This window comes from Hypanus sabinus, chromosome 4 (genome assembly GCF_030144855.1).
Source record: "Hypanus sabinus isolate sHypSab1 chromosome 4, sHypSab1.hap1, whole genome shotgun sequence".
Taxonomy (NCBI): domain Eukaryota; kingdom Metazoa; phylum Chordata; class Chondrichthyes; order Myliobatiformes; family Dasyatidae; genus Hypanus; species Hypanus sabinus.
Genome location: NC_082709.1, coordinates 332,621 through 353,107, shown reverse-complemented (window position 1 = coordinate 353,107; position 20,487 = coordinate 332,621). Strand labels below are relative to the sequence as shown.

General features: G+C 44.9%; 1 protein-coding gene across 1 annotated transcript in view; it reads left to right on the top strand.

Moving 5' to 3' along the window:
• Nucleotides 1-20,487, top strand: part of slc15a2 (solute carrier family 15 member 2) — a 219,807-nt gene that overhangs the window by 57,660 nt on the left and 141,660 nt on the right. The window contains exon 6 of the mRNA XM_059966270.1: nucleotides 11,402-11,501. Coding sequence (XP_059822253.1) covers nucleotides 11,402-11,501 — 100 coding nt within the window. The remainder of the gene's footprint in view (nucleotides 1-11,401; nucleotides 11,502-20,487) is intronic.

The following is a 20,487-nucleotide window of genomic DNA, read 5'->3' as shown; positions in this document are numbered from 1 at the left end:
CAGATGAATTGCTGATAGGAGTTTTAAGTTTGGTTCCAATATTAGGGAAAGTTACGATCATGGAATGGCAGCTTGACCAAACGGCAGGCAAAGATGTCGCTATAGTTCAGATTGGCAATGATATAACAGGAGTGGGTATGTCTGTTATGCTTGGGGTACCTGGACAGGTGGGGTCATGGACCATCTACTTTCAGAGAAGAGGAGAATGTAGGTGAGTGTGCCGAATTGGAAGCTGAGTTTCCCATAGCTGAGGGTGGAAACTTGAAGGACAAGTTGTTCTCGTTTCTGCAGAGTGAGGGGAAGGAATGGTTTGATGTGGAGAGTCTAATGAGTCCTCCAGCAAGAGTTGACCATACTGAGTTAGTATCAGCAATTATGTCTCTGGTGGATAAATGGCAAAGTGGACCCGTAAAGAGTCAAAGTTATCGTAGGCTGAGAATATTCTCTGGAGTTAAGCCCTCTCCTGAAGGAGAGGAAGATTATGAGTCTTGGGTGGAGCAGACATTTCAGATACTGGATCAGTGACAGTGATGGGTGGAGAATCTAAAGGGTCCAGCTGCTGAGGTGGTAAGGTCCTTTAAGGCAGAGAACCCCTTTGCCAGTTCCATAGGAACATGCAAATGTTAGAAAGCATTTTTGGCATGATAGGAAACCCAATGGAGTTTATGTCAGTGTTTTGGCACATATTTCAGGAGAAAGGGGAGAAACTTCCTGCCTGCATTTTTCAGCTCGAGAGACAGCTGCTTTGCTTGCAGCAAAAGGGTCCATTCAATTCGCTGATGAACCAATTAAGGCTGGATCAGGTGGCAAAGGGTGGACATTCATTTAATGTAATTGCTTTAAGCCTCTGAATGTCTCATAGGATGTGTCCCCTTCCTCGTTTGTTGAGCTGATCAGAGAAGTAAGAGAGTAGAAAAACGCGATGGAGGATCGGAAGGCCTCCATCAGCTGACCTCAGTCCTCAGTAATAGCCACTATTGCTGATTGAGAAGTTGCAGAACCTGGGCCTCTATACCTCCATCTGCAATTGGATCCTAGACTTCCTAGCCAGAAGACCACAATCTGTGCGGATTGGTGATAAATCTCCTCCTCGCTGACGATCTACACTGGTGCACCTCAGGGGTGTGTGCTTACCCACTGCTCTACTCTCTCTATACCCATTACTGTGTGGCTAGGCATAGCTCAAATACCATCTATAAATTTGTTGATGGTACAGCTATTGTTGGTGGACTCTCAGATGGTGATGAGAGGGCATACAGGAGAGAGATATGCCAACTAGTGGGGTGGTGTTGCAGCAACAACCTAGCACTCAATGTCAGTAAGATGAAAGAGCTGATTGTGGACTTCAGGAAGGGTAAGACAAAGGAACGCATACCAATCCTCATAGAGGGATCAGAACTGGAGAGAGTGAGCAGTTTCAAATTCCTGGATGTCAAGATCTCTGAGGATCTAACCTGGTCCTAACATATCAATGCAGTTAGAAAGAAGACAAGCCAGCGGTTATACTTAATTTGGAGTTTGAAGAGATTTGGTATGTCAACAAATACACTCAAAAACTTCTGTAGATGTTCTGTGGAGAGCACTCTTGACAGGCTGCATCACCAGACATCCCACCTCTCCCGGAAGTTCTGGGAGTCTCCTGCATATTGATAGTGGCTCCCTGATGCCCGCAAATTATATACAATATCAGAGAAATCTATTTTTTTGAGAGCGAGAGAGAGAGAGAGTGACAGACTTAGCGAGAGGGTGACAGAGAGAGCATCCTGATTGGTCTCTCTTTGTGCTAAGTAACCATATAACCATATATTACAGGATGGAAACAGGCCATCTCGGCCTTTCTAGTCTGTGTCGAACGCTTACTGTCACCTAGTCCCACCAACCTGCACTCAGCCCATAACCTTCCATTCCTTTCCTGGTCCATATAACTATCCAATTTTTTTTTAAATGACAATATCACCTGGTCCCGCAACACCAGCTCCAAAGCAAAGAAGCCCAGCAGCATCCCTACTTTCTGCATAGGCTGAGGAAAGTCCATCTCCAACCCCCCCCCATCCTCATCACATTCTACAGGGGTTGTATTGAGAGCATCCTGAGCAGCTGCATTACTGCCTGGTTCAGAAATTGCACCATCTCGGATCGCAAGACCCTGCAGCAGATAGTGAGGTCAGCTGAGAAGATCATCAAGGTCTCTCTTCCTGCCATCACGGACATTTACACTACACGCTGCATTCGCAAAGCAAACAGCATTATGAAGGACCCCACACACCCCTCATACAAATTCTTCTCCCTCCTGCCATCAGGGAAATGGCACCAAAGCATTCGGGTTCTCACGACCAGACTATGTAACAGTTTCTTCCCCCAAGCTATCAGACTCCTCAATATCCAGAGCCTGGACTGACTCCTTACTGCCCTATTGTCCTGTTTATTATCTATTGTAATGCCTGCACTGTTTTGTGCACTTTATGCGGTCCTGGGTAGGTCTGTAGTCTAGTGTAGTTGTTTTTTTTTCTCTGTGTTGTTTTTTACGTAGTCCAGTCTAGTTTTTGAACTGTGTCATGTAACACCATGGTCCTGAAAAATGTTGTCTCATTTTTACTATATACTGTACATAGCAGTTATGATCAAAATGACAATAAAAGTGACTTGACTGCCTCTACCACTTCTACTGGAAGCTCGTTCCACACAGCTACCACTCTCTGAGTAAAGAAGTTCCCCCTCGTGTTACCCCTAAACTTTTGCCCCTTAACTCTCAACTCATGTCCTCTTGTTTGAATCTCCCCTACTGTCAATGGAAAAATCCTATCCACGTCAACTCTATCAATCCCCCTCATAATTTTAAATACCTCTATCAAGTCCCGCCTCAGCCTTCTACGCTCCAAAGAATAAAGACCTAACTTGTTCAACCTTTCTCTGTAACTTAGGTGCAGAAACCCAGGCAACATTCTCGTAAATCTCCTCTGTACTCTATTTTGTTGACAGCTTTCCTATAATTCGGTGACCAGGACTGTACACAATACTCCAAATTTGACCTCATCAATGCCTTGTACAATTTTAACATTACATCCCAACTCCTATAAGGCCAACATACCAAAAGCTTTCTTCACTACCCTATCCACATGAGGTTCCACCTTCAAGGAACTATGCACCATTATTCCTAGATCACTCTGTTCTACAGCGTTCCTCAATGCCCTACCATTTACCATGTATGTCCTATTTTGATCAGTCCTACCAAAATGTAGCACCTCACACTTATCAGCATTAAACTCCATCTGCCATCTTTCAGCCCACTCTTCTAACTGGCCTAAATCTCTCTGCAAGCTTTGAAAACCTACTTCATTATCCACAACACCACCTATCTTAGTATCATCTGCATACTTACTAATCCAATTTACACCCCCCCCCCCATCATCCAGATCATTAATGTATATGACAAACAACACTGGACCCAGTAGACCTATCAGTTTTCTCTGTCGGCAGGCTTTACAGTCAACCTCTGTCTCTCTTTCATTGTCCATCAGTTCAGTTTAGTGTCCTACAGCACCATGGCAGAGTGTTCCAAAAAAAGAATATATAAAACATACTTCACCCCAGACTACACTAAAGCGTACCCCTGCCTAATAGGGGTCAAAAATAATGACAGTGTTGCTCGCTACACTGTTTGCCCGTGGTGGGGTAAATGACTGTAAAAGACATGTTGAGGTGAGTTTAACAGGTGTTATTTGTTCATTAGCATAGCTAGTGTTATTTAAACTAGCTGGCTAGTGTTGTTTTTTGTGTGCCTCGCAAATGACCAAGAGAAGATTCTTCAAGAAGGGTTGAACTTTAATTTGCAAATCAAAGCTGAGACAGTCATTGAGCTAGTCGCTGATTGCCCACCGATCTCTGGACACAGCATTTTTTATAGTATTTGTCCAGTTGTATTAGCATATGTAATCGATCTATAGTTGTGTATTACACGTACTACAGGTACATCATGTCCCTATTGTTCCTATCAATTGGCTTAATCATGTTCTAATCTACATCTCTTAGCTGCCTCTCATTAACATACCATTGTCTTCTACATTTTTAAGACTTCAGTCTCCTACCAAATTGGGAACATGCATAGCAAATAATAAACTCAGAACTGAGCAATGTTCTAATCTACATTTCTTTAGCTACCTCCCATTAACACACCATTGTCTTCTACATTCCTAAGACTTCAGTCTCCTACCAAATTGGGTACATGCATAGCAAATAATAAACTCAGTATTGTGCAATGTTCTAATCTACATTTCTTTAGCTTCCTCTCATTAACACACCATTGTCTTCTACATTCCTAAGATTTCATTCTACTAAATTGAGTACATGCATAGCAAACTGACTAGTTACACAGCAAATGATACAAGTTTTATACTCTAATATTTTTATACTCCAATACTAGCTGCTAAGGAGTTACTGTATTGATGGACTACTCCATGATAATATAAGTAGTTTAATGTCACATTTTCTGCATAAGACAATATAATAAGGATACACATTTTGCTTTTATTTATTTAAAGGACTACAAGATCTTAGGTGGGGGTTGTGGTGCTACCTTCCTGAAATGAGTTTTTGCAGGGTGGGATGACTGCATCATTGTCTGGTATGGTGGTGGGGTGTGGGGCTACTGCACAAGACCAAAAGAAGCTGCAGAGGGTTGTATATTTAGTCGGCTCCATCTTGGATACTAGCCTACAAAACACCCAGGACATCTTCAAGGAGCGGTGACTCAGAAGGGCAGCATCCATTATTAAGGACCTCCAGCACCCAGGGCACTAACCCTTTTCTCACTGTAGCCATCAGGTAGGAGGTACAGAAGCCTGAAGATACACACCCAGCGATTCAGGAACAGCTTCTTCCCCTCTGCCATCCTAAATGGGTATTGAACCCTTGGGCACTACCTCACTTTTTTAATATGCTATTATTTCTGATTTTTTGCACAATTTTTAATATATTCCATATAGGTATACTGTAATTGATTTATATATTGATTTTTTCTTCTATATTATGTATTGCATTAAACTGCTGCTGCTAAGTTTAACAAATTTCACGACACATGCTGGTGATAATAAACTTGATTCTGAAGTGACAGACAGGCGGGGATTTTACAGGACTTCAGGAAAGATTTGACATCTGGGGTATCTCAGTTGATATTGGCTGGTGATGCCACCAAGTACGACAAAGCAGATAGGGAGTGGGACCCAAGGCTGGGATTCTTTTTGTTATTTAACTCTTGAGAGGATAGAGGGTCTGTTTACAGAGCCTGTGTTCTGTTCTGGGTGTCGGATGTAAGATACCCAGGAGACTTCCAGCCTCCCTGCTGGGATTCTTTTTGTTATTTAACTCTTGAGAGGATAGAGGGTCTGTTTACAGAGCCTGTGTTCTGTTCTGGGTGTCGGATGTAAGATACCCAGGAGACTTCCAGCCTCCCTGATGGCCATATCTGCACCAGGTGCATCGAGATGCAGCTCCTTAGAGACCAAGTTAGGGAACTGGAGCTGCAGCTCAATGACTTCCAACTTGAGAGGGAAAGTGAAGGAAGCAAGGATAGACAGGAGCTACAGGGAGGTGGTCACCCCAAGGCTGTAGGAGACAGATAAATGGGTGACTGTCAGGAGAGAGAAGGGGGGGAAAGTCAAATAGTGGAGAGCACCCCCGTGGCTGTCCCCCTCAACAATAAATACTCCATTTTGAGTACTTTTGGGGGATGACCTACCTGGGTAAGCAACAGCAGCCATGCCTCTGGCACTGAGTCTGGCCCTGTGGTTCAAAAGGGTAAGAAACTGAAGAGAATGAAAACAGTAATAGGGGACAGATGGTGATTCTGTGGTCATGAAAAGGAAACATGGATGGTAGTTTGCCTCCCAGATGCCAGGGTCTTCAATGTCACTGAACGGGTCCACAATATGCTGAAAAGAGAGGATGAGCAGCTAGAAGTCATGGTATATAGTGGTACCAATGACATAGGTAGAAAAAGGGAGGAGGTCCTGAAGAAAAGAATACAAGGAGTTTGGAAGGAAGCTGAGAAGCAGGACCTCAAAGGTAGTAATCTCGGGATTACTGCCCCTGTGCCACGCAACAGTGAGGACAGGAATAGAATGAGGTTGCAGATAAATGCGTGGCTGAAGAATCGTAGCAGGAGGTAGGGATTCAGACTTCTGGATAAGTTGGACCTCTTCTGGGGCAGGTGTAACCTGTACCAAAGGGATGGGCTGCACTTGAATTTGAGGAGGGCCAATATTCTTGGGGGCAGGTTTACTAGAGCTGATGGGAGTGGTTTAAAATAATATGGCAAGGGGATGGGAACCAGTATGACAGATCTGAGGATAAGATAGCAAGTAGATGATGAGTGTAACATGAATGTAAGGAAGGACAAGCCAATGAGTTACCATTGAAAAACACCACTGACCCCTGGCATTCTTGTGGGAACAAATATTCCTGCTGTGAGGAGGCCAGTGAAACCCTGTAAGGAGAGAATTGGAGAGAGTTTTCTGAAAACCTTGTCCATTCAATCGGTGTTCAGAGCTGTTTTTAAGAAAATGAAAGCCCATCCTAGGCTGGATGATAAGTACAAACGAGCAACTGTGTGTGGTACACCCAGTCCAAACCCATCATGTTACAGCTTGGGGAATTTGTTAGAGCGACAGGAATCTCCAAATTTCCTGGAATGCCTGATACCAAATACCTATCTTAAGTATGTGTGTGACATGGAGAAAGAATTACAAAAGGGTTATGAACTAGCAGAGGTCTCTGCTACCAAGCAGAATCAAGGAAACAAGAGGAGTTATGATCAGAAGATTAGGTTCTTCCAACTGATGCCTGGAGACAGAGTTCTAATAAGGAATTTGGGGCTATCAGGGAATCATAAGTTGCCTGACCACTGGTGGCTACACCTTACGTAGTGGAGAGTCAGATGTCAAATGTTCCAGTTTTCTGGGTAAAGCTAGAAGGCGAGAATGGGACTGACAGAATTCTACATCTGAACCACCTTTTATGTCTAGAACAGGAGGTACACGTTGACCCAGAGCCTGACACACACTCTACACCTCATAAGGGGACTTGGCACTGAAGTGGGAGAACAGAAAGACAAATCAGTGGAGAGACTGAAAGGGACCTAACTGCTCAATGCTGTATGGACTAGCATAAGTTAGCTTATGCTAACTCCCCAGTAATTGATTCTCGAACCTCCCCATGTTCACCCAGATGTAGCAAGATCCCAAAGAGTGTATTGAGAGTGAAGAAGTGAAAGGTGAGATAAGGAGGTCTCAAAGAGTCCGGAAGCCCCCACATAGGCTGGCCTATGATGCACTAGGGGAACAAAGTGTTACATCTATCTCCTAGTGAGATGTGTTACTGCCATTGACAAATGGATTGAAGGTCACAACATCACAAAATTACTGTGAAAACTGTGTTTCGCACATGCTTCCTCTCATTCCATCCTCCTGCCACCTTACCAGGGATAGCGTTTCTCTTGTCCTCACCTACCACCCCACCAGCCTCCATGTCCAGCACATAATTCTCCACAACTTCCACCATCTCCAACGGGATCCCAACACCAAGCACATCTTTCCCTCTGTCTCCCACTTTATGCTTTCTGTAGGGATCACTCTCTATGCGATTCCCTTGTCCATTCGTCCCTTCCCACTGCTCCCTTCTGGCACTTATCCTTGCAAGCGGAACAAGTGCTACACCTGCCCCCACACCACCTCCCTCAGTACCATTCAGGGCCCCAAACAGTCCTTCCAGGTGAGGTAACCCTTCATCTGTGAGTCTATTGGAGTCATATGTTCTGTTCAGTACTCCCGGTGTGGCCTGCTGTAAATCAGTGAGACCCAACCTAGATTAAGAGACCTCTTATCCGAGCAATGATGCCCTGTCCCCAGAATTAGCGGGGTCTCCCAGTGGCCACCCATTTTAATTCCACTTTCCATTCCATTCCGATATGTCTATCCACTGTCCTGATGAGGCCACACTTAGGTTGGAGGAACAACACCTTATATGACACGAACATAGATTTCCCAGACTTCTGGTAATGCCCTCCCTCTCTCCTTCACCATTCTCCATACCCTTTTTCCTCTCACACCTTATCGACTTGCCCACCATCACCTCCCTCTGGTGTTCCTCCCCTGTTTTATTTCTTGCTGCTGTCCCCTTTTTCCAGCTCTGTACCTCTTTCACCAGTCAACTTCCCAGCTCTTTATTTCATTCCTCCCTGTCTCTTGTTTTCACCTATCACTTGTGTTTCTCTCTTCCCTCCCCTCCCCTTTTAAATCCACTCCTCAGCTTTTTTTCTCCAGTTCTGCCAAAGGGTCTTGGCCAGAAATGTCAACTATACAATTTTTTATAGATGCTGCCTGGCCTGCGAAGTTACTCCAGCATTTTGTGCATGTTGCTGGAATTTCCAGCATCTGCAGATTTTCTTTATGACTGTGTTATTAATGATGGGTTGGTAAATTTCAGTCATGAGGACCATGACAATTTTTGGTGAGGGGAGAGTGTAGTGCCCTGTTTAAGATTTTAATGTTAATGTTGTAGGGTATTTCACTCAATGGTTTTCTGTAGAAGCAGTACATTCAGCTGGTAATGTTTGGATTACTGTTAAAGGTAGCCAGAGGCTTTTTCCCAGAGCTGAAATGGCTAAACCAAGGGGACATAGTTTTAAGATGCTTGGAAGTAGGTACAAGGGGGATATCAGAGGTAAATTTTTCAGACAGAGAGTGGTGAGTGCACTGCCAGCGATGGTGGTGGCAGCGGATATATTAGGGTCTTTTAAGAGACTCTTAGATAGGTACATTGAGCTTAGAAAAATAGAGGGCTATGCAGTAGGGAAATTCTAGGCAGTTTCTAGAGTAGGTTACATGGTCGCACAACAATGTGGGCAGAAGGGTGTGTAATATGCTATGTTCTATGATAAGGGGTTGTGATGTTCATGTTTAGGAATATAGTGTCATTCAATCAGGATGGTGGAATTGGGAAAAGATTCTAGAGAATGCTGGGCAGAGAGGTTTTTGTGATGGACACTGGGTTGGGTGAGGTCTTTTTGGCGGGAGATGAAAAGAGAAGAAGCTCAAGAGAACCAGCCATAGGATATGATCCAACAGGAATGTGCAATTCAGTGGAATCCTGGGAAATCCTACCAGTGATCAGTAATAGAAGTTGGTGCAGTCAGTACATTGAACACATCAACTTTTGGAAAATATGAGCGCCAACCTTTAAATTATGATGGACCCTTTCATTTTTTTCTTTTTTTAATAACAGTTTGGTTTAGTTAACATTCCTAAATATACTCTCTTTATAACTGTATGCAGTGTACGGTCTGTAATACCTTGCTAACGGAAACAGTAGTTACACGGTATTCAATCATATTGGGGTTTGGGTGGGCAAGACACCCCAACTTCCCGGGTTTGGTGGCACTCAAGTCATATCGATCCTAGATGTACGGAGTCTGGGAGAGGTGGTTTTCTCACCACTGAGTCCAGTGGCTGTTAATGAGGGGCTAACGAGCCACATCTCTAGAGAAGCCTGGTCAAAAGGAGTATCAAGTGTATAAAGTAGTGACTCATGTGATGAACCCCTAGGTTTATCTTGCCGTGGACTGTCATTTTTAAGAGAGAGTGCCTGAGTGATGTCAGCCACCAGCTTTCTCGGCTCCTGTTTGATTGTTACTAAGAGAGAGAGGGGCGGAACTATTTGACTCCGCAGCTTGTTTCGATTTAAGCAAGGACAGTCACTCACACACAGTGAATCTCAGTGGGAGTTGGACAATGGAAGGAAACCAGTGTCTAAGGGGTCACTGGTTGGAACTTCTGAGTGCCCACAAGGGTTGGTTGAGCATTGACCCAGCACATGGATAAGTGGCTATCTTGTTGTGTGATTGGGGCAACCTTGTGGAATCTACCTATGTGTTAACCCTTGCCTGGGTGTAATTCCCTTTGAAGTTGGTACCCCTGTGATAAGCTACTATTGGTAATAATTTGTAAGTGGAATTGGAACGACAACGGATAAAACCTACGGCAATTATCCTGTTTTACCACTGTGGAACCTGTGGAATACGACATAAATGCCTTCTCTCAGCATTCACCTTGGATTACAAATATCTCTCTCCCATTATTTAATCTGTGGATAAACTGAACTTTCATACCTTACCATCTCAAGATTTTAAGATTGGTGCCCCTGAGCTCAATTGTTTGGGAGTTATATTTACACATATGTATACTCATAACACTGTTAACTTTTGATTATTCTTGTTTAAGTTGCTATATTAAGTAGATACTAATAAAGACTGTGGTTTTAACATCAAAACCAGACTCCAGGCATGGTCTATTGCTGCTGGTTCATTTAAATCGTTATGGGTACATAGCACTTGCTTTATTCTTCTGCAAGACAATGGGGCTTGGTTTAAACCATTCCCATTATATACATTCACAGTAATTTTATTGTTTTTTTAATTCTCCCTCCACCATACCAGAGGTTATTCATTCAGATTGGATGTACACAGCTCTGAAGGTCTGATGACATTATGTAGAAACAGGTGACATTTAATTACCATCATGTACATATAGTGCCTTACTAGGTTCTCTGCTGGTGAGAGATGCTTCCAACATTTGTCAGGAAAATGAACATCTTGTGGATGAGTTTTACTGACAATACTTTGAATCTTATTGTTGTTCTACATGACAATAATTAAAATGCTTGCTTAAAAGTCTATCTCCACCAATAATGCTTTTGTTTTCTTGAGTTATTTTATGGAATCTAGACATCGTTGACATCCAAGAATTTGTTACTTGTCTATACTGTTCCAGAGCAAGTGGTAATGCTGCAGTCTTATTAGTGAAGGTAATCCCAAGTTCTGTTGTGGAGGGAGCTCCAACTTTTGGACGCAGCAACAAGAAACACCAGGATATACAGTGCCTATAAAGTGTATTCACCCTCTTGAAAGTTTTAGACCACAAGATATAGGAGTAGAATTGGCCCTTTGAGTCTGCTCTGCCATTCAGTCCTGGGTGATCCTTTTTTCCCTCCTCAGCCCTTCTCTCCAGCCTTAGACTTCTTAGGTTCTCAAACCATTTCATCTAGCACCAACAATCACTCCATGGTGAAAGTCACTTAAATCACATTTTTTTCCCCATTCTGATGTTTGGTCTGAACAACAGCAGAACCTCTTGATGATAGCTGCATGCTTTTTTGCATTAGGTTGCTGCCACATGATTGGCTGATTTAATATTTGTATTAACGAGCAGGTGTACCTCATAAAGTGGCCACTGAGTATATTTTGAAAGCAGAGTTCTTCGCAGTTTGGCCATTATAACTGCAAATTGCATTCAGTATTGACAGAAGGCAATGTCAGTTCCTTTAAAATACAACAAATTTATTTTGTTCACAGGGTCTTGTCTCTGTTCGGTCTCTTCCTTATTGCAGTGGGTACAGGTGGAATCAAGCCCTGTGTAGCAGCTTTTGGTGGCGACCAGTTTGAGAAGGAACAGGTATGTGGGGTATTCTGTGATCAACAGTTTGAGGGGGACCAGGTATGTGGGGCATTCTGTGATTGACCAATTTGAGGTGGACCAGGTATGTGGGGCATTCAGAGATTGAGACATTTTTTAGCCATTAAGACCATTGAATCTGCTCCACCATTTGATCATGGCTTGTATATTAACCCTCTGAGCCTTATTCTCCCCATAATCTTTGATGCCCTTATTAACCAAGAACCTATTGACTTTTGCTTTAACTATATCCAATGACTCGGCCTCCACAGCCATCTATGGCAATGAATTCCACAGATTCACCACCCTGTGGTTGAAGAAATTCCTCCTTATCTCTGTTCTAAATGGACATTCCTCTATTAGGGTGTGCCCTCTGATCTTAGGCCCCCACACTACAAGAAACATCCTCTCCACATCCACTCTACCTAGGCTTTTCAATTTTCGATAGGTTTTAATGAGACCCCCCCCCCTAAATTCTTCTAAAGCCATCAAATACTCCTCGTTTCTAGCATCATTGTTGTGAACTACCTTTGGATTCTCTCCAGTGCCAGCACATACTTTCTTGGATAGGGGCCCAAAAATGCTCACAATGGATTGAGAGTTGCATTGATGTTAAAGTTGCAATCTCTGGGACTTGGAGAAATAAGGGCAGTTAGTTGAGCTGGATCCTGGGGACTGCCTGTATCCAGTTGAAATTTATTTAGTAATTATAAATTAATATTGTTTTTAAAAAGAACAATAGAATCATAATCATGCTTATTGTCACAGAGATAAATCATGAAATTTATTGTTTAGGTGTATCAGTATAATGCAGGCATAACAACCTACACTAAGTTGCAAAAACATTAAATACACATGTAGCGCGAAAGTGGAACAGTGATATAGTGTTCAGGGATGGAGTATTCAGAAATCTGTTGATAGAGGGAAAGAAACTGACCCTAATAGTTGAGTGACACACACACAAATCGCAGGAGGAACTCAGCAGGCCAAGTAGCTTCTATGGAAAAAAGTACAGTCGACGTTTCGGGCCAAGACCCTTTGGCAGGACTAGAGAAAAAAAGCAGAGGAGTAGATTTAAAAGGTGGGAGGAGGGGAGTAAAAGGGTGAAGGTACACCACAGGGAGGCAATGGGCAGGCAAGGAGATGAGGTGAGAGAGTGAAAAGGAGATGGGAAATGGAGAAGGCAGGAAGGTGGGGGGGGCATTACTGGAAGTTTGAGAAATCACCATTCATGCTATTAGGATGGAGTCTACCCAAACGGAATATAAGGAGTTGTTCCTCCAACCTGAGTGTGGCCTCATCACAGCAGTGGAGGAGGCCATGGATGGACATATCAGAATGGGAATGAAAAGTGGATGGCCACTGGGAGATCCTACTTGTTTTGGCGGACCTTTGCTCAGTTAAGCAGTATCCCAATCTACATCGTGTCTACCGATGTATAGGAGGTCACACCGGGGATACCGAACATTAAATGACCCCACCAAACTCATAGGTGAAGTGTTGCCTCACTTGAAAGGACTGTTTAGGGAACTGAATGGTAGTGAGGGAGGAGGTGTAGAGGCGGGTGTAGCACTTGTTTCGCTTGCAAGATTAAGCGCCAGGAGGGAGATCAGTGGGGAGGGATGAATGATCAAGGGAGTTATGTAGGGAGCCTTTCCTGCGGAAGGCAGAAAACGAGAAGGGGAGAAGTGCTTGGTGGTGGGATCCCCTTGGAGGTGGCAGAAGTTTCAGAGAATGATGTGCTGGACACGGAGGCTGATGGGGTGGTAGGTGAGGACAAGAGGAACCCTTTCTCTGGTAGGGTGGCAGGAGTATGGGATAAGAGCAGATGTGTGTGAAATGGAAGAGATCCAGTTGTGGGCAACATTGATGGTGGAGGAAGGGAAGTCTCTTTGTAAAAGGAAGACATCTCCTTCGTTCTAGAATGAAAAGCCTCATCCTGAGAGTAGATGCAGCAGAAATGAAGGAGTTGAGAGAAGGGTTTGACGTTTATACAAGTAACAGGGTGGGAAGAGGTATAGTCCAGGTAGCTGTGAGAGTCCATGGGTTTGTAATAGACATTGGTGGATAAGCTGTCTTGGGAGTTAGAGGCAGTGAGATCAAGAAAGGGGAGGGAGCTATCAGAAATGGACCAGGTAAATATGAGGGCAGGCATTAGCTGGAGGCAAAATGGATGAAGACGACAAGTTCAGCATGGATGTAGGAAACAGCACCAATGCAGTCCTCAAAGTCGCATAGGAAAAATGTGAGATAGTCACCAATGTAGGCTTGGATCATAGACTTTTCAATGAAACTGACAAACAGGCAGGCATAGCTGGGACCCATGTGAGTGCCCATGGCTACCTTTTGTTTGAAGGAAGTGGGAGGAACAAAGGAGAAATTATTGAGAGTGAGGACAAGTTCCACTAAGCAGAGGAGAGTGGTGGTGGAGGGGAACTGGATAGGTCTGGTGTCCAGAAAGAAATGGAGAGCTTTGATGCCTTCCCGGTGTGGGATGGAGGTGTATAGGGACAGGACATCCATAGGGAATATAAGATGACGGGGGCCAAGAGCATATGAGGTGTCATGGATGTAGGTAGGAAGGGATTGAACTGGGGAGGGGGTGGGGGAATAAAACAAGGTATCAAGGTGACAAGGAGTCAAGGTATGCCGATATGAGCTCAGTGGGGCAGGAACAAGCTGAAACAATGGGTCCACCTGGACAAGCAGATCTGTGGATCTTGGGTAGGAGGTAGAAGGGAGGTGTGGAATGCAGGAACTATGACGTTGGTGGCAGTGGATGGGAGATCCCCAGAGTCAGTAAATTTGGTGATGGCGTGGGAGACAATGGCATGGAGTTCCTTAGTTTGAGGGGTAAGTAAGAGAAGGTGTCTGAAAGTTGGCGCTGGGCCTCGGCAAGGTAGAGGTCAGTACACCAGATTACTATTGAACCTCCCATGTCTGTGGGTTTGATGGTGAGGTTAGGATTAGTGTGGAGGGAAGGGAGAGCAGAGCATTCTACTAGTTGAGTGTGTGTCTTCAAGCTCCTATACCTCCTCCCTGGGGGTAGAAGAGGGCATGTCTTGAGGGGGGTGAGGGGATTTCTTAATCAGAATCAGGTTTATTATTGTTGTCTGAATTCTCACTATCATTGTTGTGTACACTTTGCCATTATCTGGCTTTCATCTGCACTTGAGACACCAGTGATGACAGCTGCTGGAGTGCAGAAATTTAAAAATACAAGCTTTTGGAGGAACTCTGCAAGTCAGGAAGCATCTGTGGCCAATTGTTCATTTCCCTATGCAGATGCTGTCTGAACTGCTGAATTCCTGGCATACATTGCTTTGCCGAACTGCACAGCGTGAACTAGGTTCGAGATAAAGAATACCTATTAGTTTTGGCATTTACACTGTCGAGTAACTGTTGTTCCCACTGCTTTGACCAGTTGTGGTACACATTGCTTGGCTGTGTTACATTGACCATCTGTGGTACACATTGTTTGGTTCTGATCGGAAGCAACATCTCCAAAACCATCACACTGAGCATGGGGGCCCCCCAGGGCTGTGTGCTCAGTCTACTGCTGTTCACTCTGCTGACCCACGACCGTGCTGCAACACACAGTTCGGACCACATCATCAAGTTCGCTGATGACACGACCGTGGCGGGTCTCATCAGCAAGAACGATGAGTCAGCATACAGAGAGAATGTGCAGTGGCTAATGGACTGGTGCAGAGCCAACAACCTGTCTCTGAATGTGAACAAAGGAAAAGAGATGGTTGTTGACTTCAGGAGGGCATGGAGCGACCACTCTCCACTGAACATTGACTGCTCCTCAGTAGAGATCGTTAAGAGTACCAGATTTCTTGGTATTCACCTGGTGGAGAATCTCACCTGGTCCCTCAACACCAGCTCCATAGCAAAGAAAACCCAGCAGCGTCTCTACTTTCTGTGAAGGCTGAGGAAAGTCCATCTCGTACCCCCCATCCTCATCACATTCTACAGAGGTTGTATGGAGAGCATCCTGAGCAACTGCATTACTACCTGGTTCGGAAATTGGACCATCTCAGATCACAAGACCCTGCAGCGATTAGTGAGGTCAGCTGAGAAGATCATTGTGGTCTCTTTTCTAGCCATTACAGACATTTACACCACATGCTGCATCCGCAAAGCAAACAGCATTATGATGGACCCCACGCACCCCTCATACAAACTCTTTCTCCCTCCTGCCATCTGGGAAAAGGCACCGAAGCATGCTGGCTCTCACGACCAGACTATGTAACAGTTTCCTCCCCCCAAGCCAACGGACTCCTCAATACCCAGAGCCTGGACTGACACCAACATACTGCCCTCTACTGTGCCTATTGTCTTGTTTATTATTTGTTGTAATGCCTGCACTGTTTTGTGCACTTTATGCAGTCCTGGGTAGGTCTGTAGTCTAGTGTAGTTTTTTTTGTCTTGTTTTACGTAGTTCAGTGTAGTTTTTGTTTCATGTAGCACCATGGTCCTGAAAAACTTTGTCTTGTTTTTACTGTGTACCATACCAGCAGTTATGGTCGAAGTGACAATAAAAAGTGACCTGACTTGACTTGACATTCTGGTACACACTGCTTGGCCACATTGGCCAGTTGTGGTACACATTGCAAGCTTTTCTTTTAGGTTTTCATTCCTTTTACTCCCTTCTCACTACAAAACTCGCGAAGAAATTGGCAGATTGACGATTGTAGCGAGCTACACCCATCCCCCATACCTTTCCTCCTGAAAACTACTGGATGGCGGTGGGGGTGGGGAAGGGGGAGGGGAAGTCAATGGACAATCAGTTCTCAGCTTCACAACATCAGTCAATCAGAAGGCTAACTGGTCAGCCAGTTGGAAGAAGAGCTTCTTGGGCAGCCAGTCAATGGGAACTGGAGCTCTCTTGGCCTATGATTAATTGGGCAGGGAGAGCTGGTAAGGAAATAAGCCAATAAGAAGGGGAGCTCTGTCTGTAGTCAGCCAATGGAATGAGGATCTCCTTCTGGGAAGGCAGCCAATCAGAGCCAGGGCAAAGCACAGTGAGGGCATGACTCGGTCAGACTGGGGCACTCAGTAGAGCCAGCCAATGGGGATGGGAGGGCAGCTGGGTAGTTCAGCATCTGATCCAACTCCCAGGGAGTGTTGGCCAGTAGACCAGGAGCTGCCCCAGTGTGCCAGCCAATTAAGTGGCTCGTCCTCCTGGAGGGAAACTGTTTATCTGATCGTAAAGAGGATTGAGGTCAGGGCTTAGTGCACCAGGTCAAGGGTCTGGTTCAGGAGTCCGGACATTCGTTTACTTTGGGGGGGTTACACAGGGTCAAGTTGGGAGCCACTTAAGGTCAGGGGTCGGGAGCCACTGAGGGATTGGGGCAATGTGCTTGATGGGGTGTCACAAGGACAGGAGTCACGATTAAGGGTCTGGGGAAGGGAGGTCAAGCGGTGTCTGAGGTTAGTGGTTGATAGTTGGTGTCAGGGATCACTCAGGGATATCGACGACTAGGTCATCATCACCGTCGATGGGCTCATCTTCGCTGATCTCACCAATGGTGCTAAACATCTGATGGGGGACAGTGTTGAGGATGGTGGCAGGAGGCAGCTTGGATGAGAGGGCAGGGAGAGGGTTCTGGGGGACCTGAGAACGGGAGGCTCACAGAACCTGGGGGGGGGGGGGGAAGCAACGTAGCGAGGCTGGAAGCTTGCACATCTTGCCTTTGAGAGGCTTGCCTCTCTTCTCATGTTTGCCCCAGTTGCTATGAGTACAGGGAAGGGGGCTGGTGGTGGTTGCAGGGGGTCCCTGGGGATCTGCATACACAGAGAGGTACTCACTGGGGAGCTGGGTGAAGTTTGGGGAGCCCACCGTGCCAAAGTAAGGGGATTATGTTGCGGTGGTACTCCATGATGATAGGTACCCTAGGCTGAGCTGCAGCGACAGAGAAGTGGGTGATGTTGATAATGAACCCCTGAGCAGTGGGCTCTGCTGTATTACGTTGACCATTTGTGGTACACACTGCTTGGCAGTGTTACATTACATTTACCAATTAGCTCATTCTGTTGCAAGTTGGACTGGCTGAGTTTAATGGACTCAACACAGACTGAGTTAGGTTATACTTTTCACTGATCAGCCTGGTGGCCCTTCTTTAACTTGGTCTGGCATACATTGGTCTATTGTGCACTCACTTGGTCTGATGTGCAGCGAAGAGCTCAGGTGAGTATATAATACATTGAATTAGAATCAATCAGGTTATTGTCAGAAACATATGTCATGAAATCTGTTGTTTTGCAGCAACAGAACTTTGCAATACATAACAAACATTTTAAATTACAATAGGAAATTATATAAGTAGTGTAAATAAAGAGTAAAATAGTGAGATAGTGTTCTTGGGTTCACTGATTCAGAAATCCATTGGCAAAGGGGAAGAATCTGTTCCTAAAACAGTGAGTGTGTGTCGTTAGGCACCAGTACCTCCTCTCTGATGTTAGTAACGAGAAGAGGGCATGAACTGGTTGATGGGGATCCTTAATGTTGAATACCACCTTTCTGATACATCACATTTTGAAGATGTACTCAGTGATGGGGAGGCTGTTGCCCACAATTGAACTGTCTGAATTTACAACTTCCAGCAGCTTTTTCTGATTTTGTGCAGTGGCCCCTCCATACCAGACAGAGATGCAACCAGTTAAAATGGTCTCTGTGGTAAATTTGTAGAAACTCGCTAGTTTGCTATAATTATGAGATATAGGAGCAGAATTAGGCCATTCAGTCCATCACATCTGCTCTGCCATTCCATCAGGGCTGATCCTGAATCTCACGCAACCCCATACACCTGCCTTCTCACCATATCCTTTGATCCCAGCACCGATCAGGAAACTATTAACTTCCATTTTAAATATACCCACAGACTTAGCCTTCTGCACAGTCGGTGGCAGAGCATTCCACAGATTCAGTACTCTCTGGGTAACAAAAATCCCTCTTACTTTTGTTCTAAAAGGTCACCCCTCAATTTTGAGGTTGTGCCCTCTGGTTCTGGATACTTGCACTACAGTAAAAACATCCACTCAACATCCACCTTAACTAGTCCTTTCAACGTTCAATGAAATCCACCCCCTCCCACGTTCTTCTAAATTCTAGCAAGTACAAGCCCAAAGCTGCCAGACACTCCTCATATGTTAACCCTTCATTCCAGGAATCACACTGTAAACCTCCTCTGGACTCTCTCCAATGATAACACATCCTTTCTGAGATATGGGGCACAAAAATGTTGACAATACTCCAAGATCAGCCTGATTAGTGTTGTATAAACCTCAGCATTATATCCTCACTTTTATATTCTAGTCCCCTGGAAATAAATTCGAACATTGTATTTGCATTTTAGCACCGACTCAGTCTATAAATTAAACTTATGGGAGTCTTGCATGAGGGCTCCAAAGTCTATTTGCACCTCTGATGTTTGATGTTTCTCTCCATTTAGATAATCTGTTTCACAAGGCAAAGGGAGAGAAACAGACAGGGAGAATGAGGCAGAGAAAGAGAGTAAGAACATGACAGAGAGAGTGGAATTAGGAGAATAAGAGAGAGAGAGACACACACACACAGAGGGAATGAGAGAAAGGAAGACCAAGGCAGAGAAAGTGAATGAGGCAGAGAAGTAGATAGTTGTTGGAGAGAGAGAGAAAGGGAGTGACAGTGAGAATGAGGCAGAGGGAGAGAAACTGAGGGCGAGGGAAACAGAATAAGGCAGAGAGAGACGGAGCAAATGAGGCAGGAGAGAGAGGAGGAAACCAGATAGAGAGAGAGAGAGAAAAATGGAGAATGAGGCAGAAAGAGACAGAGAGAAAGAGAGGTAGATGAGGGAGAGAGAAAGGGTATGAGGGAGATTGAGGCAGAGAGAGAGAACGAGGCAGAAAGAGAGGGGAACAAGAGATGGAGAGAGAGTGAAAATGAGGCAGAGAGAAATTGAGGATGAAAGAGAGAGAGAAACAGGGAGAGATAGATAGAATGAGGCACAGAGAAAAACTGAGGGAGGTGGAGAGAGAGAACAAGGTAGAAAGAGTGAGAAGAGATAGGGAGACTGAGGCAGAGAGAGAGAAAACAAGGCAGAGAATGAGTGACTGAGACGTAGGGAGAGCAAGGCAGACAGATAAATGAGGGAGAGAGAGAGAAAGGAAGTAAGGAAGAGAATGAGGCAGAGAGATAGAGACTGAGTGAGAGACAAAAAAACAACATCAGAGAGAGTGAGAAACTAAGGGAAAGATAGAGAATGAGGCAGGGAGAGGGGGGAGACAAGGCAGAGATAGAGATTGAGGCATAGCAAAAGAGAGAGAGAATGAGGCGGAGATAGATGACAGGGAGAAAGAGTGAAAGGGAGTGAGAGGGAAAATGAGACCGAGAAAGGGAGAATGAGAGAGACAGAAAGAGTGAGGCAGAGAGAGAGAGAAGGCAGAGAGAAAAAGAGTGGCAGAAGCAGAGATAGAGAACGAGATAGAGAGAGAACAAGACAGATAAAGGCAAAGAGACCAAGCGAGAGAGAGATTGAGGCAGAGAGAGAGTGAGAGTGAAAGAGAGAAAGTCTGAGGCAGAGTGAGTGCGAGAGGGAGGGAGAGATCGAGGGAGAGAGAGAGACTGAGAAAATGGCCAAGAGATTGATAGTGGAAGAATGACTGAGTCAGAGAGAGGGAAAGCAAGAGATCGAGGCAGAGAGAGAGAGAGAGAGAAAGAGAAAATGAGAGTGAGAAGGAGAAACTGAAAATGAATGAGGCAGAGAGAACATGGTAGAGAGGGAGAAAGGGAGATAAAACGAGAGAAAGAACGAGGCAGACAGAGTAAGAGCAAGCAAGGCAGAGAGAGAGAGAGAACAATGAACGGAGAAGGAAAGTGAGCAAAAATGCAGGGAGAGAGAGATCAAGGCAGATGGAGAGAGAGTGAAAATGAGAGTGGGATTGAAAATGTGTGAAAAAGGGAGAGTGAGAGAGGCAAAGAGACTGAGGCAGAATGAGA